Genomic DNA, 9166 nt, shown 5'->3' on the forward strand with positions numbered 1-9166 from the left:
CTGTTGTGGTAAGGAAAAAAAATCATTTAAAAAGGTATTTGGAATAATGCTCCTAGTAGGAATTAGAGACAAAACTATTTCTCTAAAACAGAGCCTAACACTACTTTTAATGCCAACATTAGGTATAGCTTTCCAGATTTTGTTTTTAACTTTTTACATACATTTTATGTCTTCTTCTCTTAAACAAAGTATATCTAAATAACATTTGAGAATCTGCTTTATATAATAAACAAACAAAATACAGTTTCACATAAGCAGAGAACATGGGTCATTATTTTTTGTTTTCATTAAAAAGACCTTCTACAAAAAAAAGTCTTAAAATCTCTTTTGTTACACTTAAAACCAAAACTGCCTTAAGTTGCCTGCTGATAGATAAATTACATCTAGATATTAGTACACTACAGTATCATTGGAACTGTGAATTGGGGGTGAAAATTGCCCTCAATTATTGTTATAGGTTCTTGAGATTAAAGTCAGAATTTCCTGTGTGGGGCTGTCTGGGTACTGAGTGCTGGGATTGTTGGAGGGGTTAAAGTTGGAGGTACTGATGCATATATATTAGGGAGGATTCATGAAAACACAACAGTGGAGCCTGGGTCAATCCATTACTGTGAAAGAGCAGTGAGTGACCAATAGAAAGGGGAGAAGAAGATCCAAGAAGACTGAGGTAAGCAGGCTTCCGAATCTCTGTCAACGTGGAAACAATAGATCAAAAGGTGTTTTTGGTGACTAGTTAGGGTAAGCTTATTTTTTTCTTATAGGAAGCTTGATAGCATGAAATAAAAACAATTATTTTAGTCAAAGTTTTTTTTTCTTTGTGCTTTTTTTCTTAACTGAGTTTTAGCGAACTTCAGACCCAGACACAGGACTCAACGGTATATTTCCTGGACAGCAAGGTAAACTATTTTGCACTTTTTAAAACTCTTAAAGTTAAGAATTCAAAGTTCTGATTCATCAGAGGCAGCTTCAACAACTAAAACAAATTCCTGTTCTGAAAAAAATACAAAGAAAGAAATGTTTTAATGTTTCTGCTGGAAGATGACCAGAGCAGCATTCTGCAATTGTAGGAAATCTGACAGTTTGCAGAAGCAGCTCTGCACTTGTCCTTTCCCTCAATTTAGTAGCAAAATTGAAATGCAGCATTTCATAAATAATGCTGGTTTATTTTCTCTTTTCCTAAATAATCAGTAAAATTTATTCAGTCCTTATTATCAAGTAGTTGAACTAAATGCATATTGGTTAAATGCTAGTGATTATATGTATTATATATATTATATCTATATATAACTACATATACAGATATAGATATATATTCTTGTTAAAAAATTTATTGTACCGATATTCTTGTTTATAATCATTGGAAAGGGCTAATGGTTTTCAGATGTATCATATGTCAGTAAATGTTTACCTATTCCTTGTTGGTGGCCATACTGAAAATAGGGAACTCTACCTACATCCTAACCATGTTTTGATTAGTTTCTTATCAACCACAGAAATGCTGTAATTAAATACATTATTTACCTAATTTTGATATTAGAGATTTCTTCATTCAAATTTCTTAGCTGAACAACTTGATCCTGTACTTACATTAGAAGTCTTTCCCCACACCCCAAAATTAAACTTACCTGAGCAGTTGAGCAACAGAGTAAAAGATTAATCACACACTTTTCTTCAGATCTTAAAATCTTCCTCACAACAAACTGCTAAAACGTTCTTTGATTGCTTTCTTTGGTTCAAGGCCCAGAGAGCCTGGGAAATCTCATCCAGATGTTCTGCTCATTTAGGAATAAAAGTAAAAGCATATGCCTACTTCCTAGGAACAACAGACTCTCAATTTGAATTATTTAAAGGTCACCTTTTTATACTTTTGTATTCAACTCAAGATTTCAGTTAACTTCCTTGCATTAAATAGCTTGAAATGGAAAACCACTTAGAGCTTCTAAAATTTGCTTTTCATTTCTCAGTTTTCATTGTGTTTGGGTTAAAACCAGAAAGCTACAAGTTGGTGAGTCAGTTTCAGCTTTTGCAAAGCACTTCATATAGTGCTTACTAAATAAATGGGTATAAGTTAATACCTCTGTATAAAATGTTGATAGGTGTTTACCCTCCCCTCAAAGAAGCAATGTTTACTAATCATTTTGGTGCATACAATTACCTAAAGATCAAGATCTTCAATACCTAACAATTGTTTCCTTTGTCCTAGATACTATAATGGCAACCACCATCTGTTTCATCATCTGGGTGGTATTCATAACAGGCTCAGTGTGGACTCGGAATGTGAGACAGGTCTATGAGGTGCATGAGCCAGAAGGTTGGAATGAGCAAGACTTCGATTGTCCCAGGGAATGTTTCTGTCCCCCCAGTTTCCCTACTGCTTTATATTGTGAAAATCGTGGTCTCAAAGAAATCCCTGCTATTCCTTCAAGGATCTGGTATCTTTATCTTGAAAACAACCTGATAGAAACAATTCCTGAGAAGCCATTTGAAAATGCCACCCAGCTGAGATGGATAAATCTCAACAAGAACAAAATAACCAACTATGGAATTGAAAAAGGAGCCCTGAGCCAGCTAAAAAAGTTGCTTTTCTTATTTCTGGAAGATAATGATCTAGAGGAGGTACCTTCTCCATTGCCAAGAAGTTTAGAACAATTACAATTAGCCAGAAATAAGGTATCCAGAATTCCTCAAGGGACTTTCAGCAACCTGGAGAACCTGACCCTTCTTGACCTGCAACATAATAAACTACTAGACAATGCCTTTCAAAGAGACACCTTCAAGGGACTCAAGAACCTCATACAACTAAACATGGCCAAGAATGCCCTGAGGAATATGCCACCGAGATTACCAGCCAACACAATGCAACTGTTTCTAGACAACAATTCCATTGAGGGAATACCAGAAAATTATTTTAATGTGATTCCTAAAGTGGCCTTCCTGAGACTAAACCACAACAAATTATCAGATGCAGGTCTCCCTTCAAGTGGTTTTGACGTGTCATCCATTCTAGATCTTCAGCTGTCTTACAATCGGCTCACAAAGGTCCCCCGAATCAACGCCCACCTGCAGCACCTTCACCTTGATCATAACAAAATTAAGAGTAAGTAGCCATCAGGGTGTGTCTTTGACTAAAAAGTTCACAGTTATTAAATTTGTTCCCTATCCTCTTTAAAAATAGACAATCTGTTGTTCTTTTTCCCCAACTAATGTGTACTTAGATTTTTAAAGTGTATTTTCAATTTTAAAGTGTATTAAGCTAAGAACCCATGGACAAAGACAACAGGGGTGGAGGAGGATTGAATGTGGGAGGCAGGGGGTGAGTAAGGCAGGGGAAATTAATGGGAGAAAACTTTGAAAATTGTAACTGAACAACAATTGTTTAAAAAGACATCAACTTGAAAAAAGTTTATTAAGCTTTATCTATTTACAGATAGTTTTCAGTGAACCCAAAAGTTTCAGTCTTCAAATTGCAGATTGAAAAGTGGACTTTAGTAACTTACAGTAGGCAATTATCTATTGGGGAAACTAAAAATCTCTACTTCTTTAATTCTAAGAAAATTCTAATTTTTGTGCCTCACTGAGTAAATAGCTTTATTTAAGAAAGTATTCTAGGCACTAACAATGTCACAAACAGTAACAGGAGATATATGATTTAGAGGTTATCTGAAAGGCACCCTTGTTCTAAAAACAGGTCCCTGCCACCACCCTCATTAGAATCTCTGCCTTGGGCAGTGGGTTTCTCACACTTCAATCTGCACAGACCCGAGGCTCCACCTCAGAGTGTCTGTTGGAGTAGATCTGATGGGACCAGAGACTATCCATTGCTAATAAGTTCTGGGGTCCTGCTGATACTGAGACCTTGCACTGGGGACCAATACTGCCCTGATAAGGCTGTGCTCAACTTAAATGGGACCAAATGTCCCTGAAGATGGCAATTGCTTAGGACTAATAGCAATCAATAAGGTAGAATATCCTCTCCTTTCCTGAAAATAGCTTTTAGTAAGGGAAAGCGAAATGAGTGCCAAGTGCCTTGGAGACAGAGGTGCCATCAAGAAAAGATGTAGTTGTAGAAAGAAGAGGCTGGAGATGTTAAAGGCAAACTTGGCACCTTCACAATTGTGCTTGAAACCATGGTGTAGAAGTGGACAATGTCTTGGTGCAGCCATTGGGTTATTGGAATCAGCCTGGCACCTCTCCGTGCACCTTCAATCCCAGCATGAGCCCTTTAGGCAGGAAATCTTGAGGAGACTTCTCCTGAAGAGCCTTAGCAAATGTATGTCTCCAGTGAGAATCAATCAGATGGTTTGGAGGAAAATAACACAGATAATTGTCAGAAGGCTATGCTGCCTGGTCATTACAAACTAAGATTTTCTTTAAGTATATGTTCACATGAACATCCCATTTATAAAAACAGACCATTTTCTACCAGGCACTGCTCAGCTATTCAAGATCTGTTTGGTTTTTCTAACAGCATACTTGAGCATAAAATCCAGGAATTAATAAGCAGGTTGCTGCCAGGACAGTAATTTTTCCATGGTGATGAGATATGTTGTTTAATTCTGTAGTCAAAAGCAAACCATGCAGCACAAAATGTGATTATAATCTATTTTACTAAACCAGATAGTATAACAGCCAGTATTGATCAAAATGCATGCAATTTTTTTTCTGATGAAAATTCTATACTTCTACAGGTGCATTCCTCATCCGACAACAAAAGCCTCATAAACATTTGAGGTGGGGAGTTAATTCAAAGTGATTCCCCATAAATCCCTGTTTGTGAATTAGGGATTCCCCAAGAGAATTTAAGAATGAGGGTGTTTAAGAATGAGATAGCAAAATTCAACACGCAGGTGGGCATGTACATCATTATACAAAGTTACATAAAGAATAGGACTCTGTAGTTCTTTCAGTCATATTTTAGAGAGTTTTTACAAAGTGTTTTCTCATGTATTTCTGTCTTTCAACTGGTCTCACTCCTTAGTGAGCATCAGAATCATCTGGAGGACTATGTGTCCTACTCAGTAGGTCTTAGGTGACCACTTAGGTCCCAGGTAAACTATTGTATTGATACTGCTGCTCCAGGACCTCACTTGAGAGCCACAAGTTATCCTTGTAAGTCTTATGTTCTATTGTTAGGAATTTCTGAGGGAAGAGAAACTGAGGCTCAACTAGGGGAGGATATATACTTGCCAAGAACAAAAAGTAAATACAATGACAGGAAACTGAGCCCAGGGCTTCTCATTTTGAGTATTTTTCCCCTGCACATATAGTATAATAACAGCACAATCTTCATCAATTCTGAGAAAACAAAAGTTTAGAAAGCTTCCTATCAATAATTTTAAGAGCAACTACATCAACAAAGAGAAATTGATTTGCTTCTTAATGTAGGTATAAAACATGGTCATTTTTGCTTTCCAAGAAAAAGAATTTAAAATAAATATTTTCATGGCTATTACTGGCTCATCATTATATCACACTGTGTTATATTAATTGTTAAAATGCTTAGTTTTTCTGGCCACATAATTTACTCTAGTTGTTAATAAAGTAGTTTCCAAGAAATATACCTTTTATAAGAAGAGTTCTCAGAATTTACAAGGCAGTAAACTTATCACATGCAAACTGATGGAAGCACATTGATTTCTTCTGGGTGACTCAAGGGACTTTAAATTTGGCAAACTGTTGTGTGTTCACATAAGTGACTTCTAAGTGGCCTCTCAGAAATTCCATAATTAATTTATAAAAACACAGTTAAATTTAGAGTGCATGTTTCTTATGTTGCATGTATTCATTGATTAAGGGGCATGAGGGTGATGAGGATGAGGAGATAGGATACAGTCTCTCCAGTAGGAAGGGCGCCCTGTGCAGGAGGAAGATGCTAGGCTGGGATCCAGCACTGACTCGCTTGCTGAAATACCTCGTGTTCACTGCCTTGCCTGTCTGAACCACTATGCTCACAACACCCAGGTGAGGAGCAAAATAATGCCTGATAAAGGCTGTGTGATGATAAGTGATAATGTAAAAAAATAACTTCATAAACACAAGACTATTTTACAACTATGGGTCATTTTTAGCTAGTTCAGTCCACAAAATGGCATAACACCCTAGCAAAGCAACCTCACTCTACTCATGAAATCTTCCAGGATGATGTAAATACCTATGTACCAACAGAACGCAAAGGGGAACCATTGCCCAACTTAGGTGTGTCTCATCTTCTAAGGAAGAATTCTCATTCCAGTTAGTTTCAGAATGGGATTTAAAGGCAAAATACATGAATTCATGGTTGTTATCAGCTATTACACTTCCCTGAATTTTGCTAGTTTAACAGGCCTTATCTCCTGAATGCTCTTAAACCTCAGTATTATCATTAACTCCAATGGCTCTGATCCAAGGCAGGTTCACAATTTCTCATATCCTGACCATATGAAAAGGTTGATGGATTATTTCCTGGCTTGAATTTTGTGCAATTCAACTTTTGGCAAATGTTTCCTTTCCAATTAAATACACTTAAGAATAAAAATTCAAGTTATTTTATGTGTTACATATACACATACTTACGTTAAATGTACTTTTTAAAAACTGGTTATACACTATTAATTTGAAATTTTGCATTTTAAGGTAATTTTCAAGCATTTTATCTAATAGACTGATTTTTCACTTGTGCATCCATCCATCCATCCACTCATCCATCCATCTACTTATGCACCCCCATTCTTCCCATACCAACTATAAACTGTTGTTTTTAGCAAATACCCTAAATCCTACCTGTCTCCGCCTATACTAACCTAGGCATGCCTCCTCTCATCCTGTTTCCATCAAAGTTTTTAACAATGTGTCCTTTCTAGTGCTCTGTACTAAGTAAAGCAGAATATGGAATGAGATGACTATGCTTATGTTGCCCTTTTTTTCAGAAATACTTTTATAAGACATACATGTATAACCCCCCAACTTAGGCAAAAAGGGTTTCCTTCCACTTCCATGGATTATAAGACTGGCCCTCAATACAACTGTTGTAAGTTTCTTGGTCTTCTGTGCCCTGGCCTCTTGTGTTCCAAGTCATTCATTCTTACTCTCTTTGTCTCCCTAGATGTGAATGTTTCTGTAATATGTCCTGCCACACTTCCTGCAGACCAAGATTTCTTCACTTATGGACCTCACCTGAGCTACCTTCGACTGGATGGAAATGAAATCAAATCACCAATCCCGATGGATTTAATGACCTGCTTCAGGCTCCTCCAGACTATCATTATTTAAACATATTTTCAACTATTTCAACAATCTAAAATTGGTTTAATTAACAAGCTAATATTTCTGACATGAAATGTGGATAACATTTATAGATTTAAAACAAAAATCACACTTCCAATGGTTCTTGGCCGCCATTTTCATCTGTGCAGTTTTCCATTCAAAGATGCTTTCACCAATGATGTGTAGGACAGCCTACCTTTTTAAAGAAATAAAACAGACACAGAGTTAAGTAGTTCATCAACTCAAAGATAATTCTTTTTTGTCTCTTTCACAGCTTATTAATACCAAATAATGCAATTACATTGTTGCAGCATAGAAGGAACATATTTTATATGTTCAGAAGTGCTTATGCAGATACTATATTTACAGTATAAATATAGTAACATAACAGGAGGTAGGACGATTTGAAGAAAATTTAAAAATGAGATCTTTGTCATAATCATAAAGGAATAATTAAATTCAGATAGCTAAGTAGCTTTTGTAGGTAAAAGTTTAATATTTAGCTTAAGAATGAATATGAAATACATCAAATACTTCATAATGAGTCTTAGCCTTTTAATACCAAATAACAGAGCAACCACCATTTTTAGTTTACTACTATTTTTATAGCAGCTATTCTTAGATATAGTACAATATACTCCAATAATTAAACTACTAAGTTTTCTATGTGTATCACAACACATTTCTGACAGAATCTTAGTATTTTAACATTTGAAATCCACTTGAATTACAGTGTTCAGCTCATACACTTGTTGGCATTTGGGGGATTTTTTTTAAATAAAAAGAGTGAATGCTTTCTAACAAACAGAAGTTAAAAATATTTATTCCAGGGACATTACTCACAAGTTTTATTAGAAACACATTTTAATAGAAAATGTTACAATAACAATTATTTCCACTTTTCTAGCATGGCTATATCTTCCCACTTTGTATTTCTTTTTGTTGTAGTAAACATGAAAGGAAATTCATACTCTAAGTATCTGACATAATACACCTGTTTTTCATGAGTTAAAAAAATTAACCCAGAATTTTGTTAAGTAACAAAGTATAGTTTACTTTGGACTTGTGGTTTTGTAAGACATATGTTAGAAACAATAAATATTCCATAAACACTAATGCATGCCTTTATATATTTTTCCAAAACAATATCCTAAAAAGTCTATAAAATGTGATGTATTTCCTTAGAAAAAGGATCACATATATTTGTGAGAAATCAGATTAAAGAAATTTCAGAATATTACTTTATTCCAAAGCTTCTCAGAAACTTAATATGTTATTCTATAATGTGAATTCCCAAGAAGGGACTATAATGTGCAGTCTTTCCTATTTATTTTTATAATAGAACTTAGTTGGGGATGGGAAGGAAGAACTAGCTAACAGACTTTGAACATAGTTTTTAAAATATAAGAAATTAAGTTAATTGATGTGAAGAAAAAGAATGTTTTTTTAAGACTGCAAAGTACATTAATAAAATTGCATCAGTTTATGACATCAATTATGTCATAAACTATAGGTAATCATGTATCATTAGGCTGGGGAAAAAAGAATATGTTGAGAGAAACATAAAACTTTAAATATGTGAAAACTTGCTGTGCGGAAAGGGGACAAAGGATGTTCCAGGAAGCTCCAAAATGAAGAGCAGAGCATATGGGTCAAATTTAACATGAGCCATATATTAGCTCTAGCCAAGAAGGAGTTTTCTAATAGTTGTTAAGAGTCACTCGACAATGAAAGCACCTTTTTTTGGGGGGGAAAAATTACACACCAGTGGAACAAAGCATGAGTGATGAGTCAAGAGAAAGAATATAAAAATGATTCCTGACCTGTAAGCCAAGTCGTGAAAGGTTCACCTTAGGCTTTTTCAGTTCTAAGATTTCTATTTCTTCCCTCCTTCCTTCTCTTCCTTTATTCTTGTCTTTTTCCT

General features: G+C 35.3%; 1 protein-coding gene across 5 annotated transcripts; it reads left to right on the plus strand.

Annotated features, from left to right (window-relative positions):
• Positions 1-592: 592 nt before the first annotated feature.
• On the plus strand, positions 593-8015 carry KERA (keratocan). Of its 5 annotated transcripts, none has more exons than XM_037147477.2 (4): positions 594-667; positions 839-896; positions 2204-3097; positions 7082-8015. In XM_037147477.2, exons 3-4 carry the CDS (start codon positions 2212-2214, stop codon positions 7246-7248), a joined length of 1053 nt encoding a protein of 350 aa, XP_037003372.2. In that variant the 5' UTR covers positions 594-667; positions 839-896; positions 2204-2211; the 3' UTR covers positions 7249-8015. The 5 variants fall into 5 exon arrangements, with proteins under 5 accessions (XP_037003374.2, XP_037003372.2, XP_037003373.2 ...); XM_037147478.2 differs by having other exon boundaries at positions 596-667; positions 845-896; XM_053658790.1 differs by having other exon boundaries at positions 661-738; positions 845-896.
• Positions 8016-9166: the final 1151 nt, after the last annotated feature.

The sequence above is a fragment of the Artibeus jamaicensis genome, unplaced genomic scaffold (genome assembly GCF_021234435.1).
Source record: "Artibeus jamaicensis isolate MK-2021 breed Jamaican fruit bat unplaced genomic scaffold, CSHL_Jam_final scaffold_584, whole genome shotgun sequence".
NCBI classification, from domain to species: domain Eukaryota; kingdom Metazoa; phylum Chordata; class Mammalia; order Chiroptera; family Phyllostomidae; genus Artibeus; species Artibeus jamaicensis.

Bases quoted from the DNA above. Each gene is read 5' to 3' on its own strand.
- KERA (XM_037147479.2), top strand. From the start codon at position 2,212: ATGGCAACCACCATCTGTTTCATCATCTGGGTGGTATTCATAACAGGC. The intron at 3,098-7,081 runs GTAAGTAGCCAT...TTGTCTCCCTAG, and splicing joins TGATCATAACAAAATTAAGA to ATGTGAATGTTTCTGTAATA.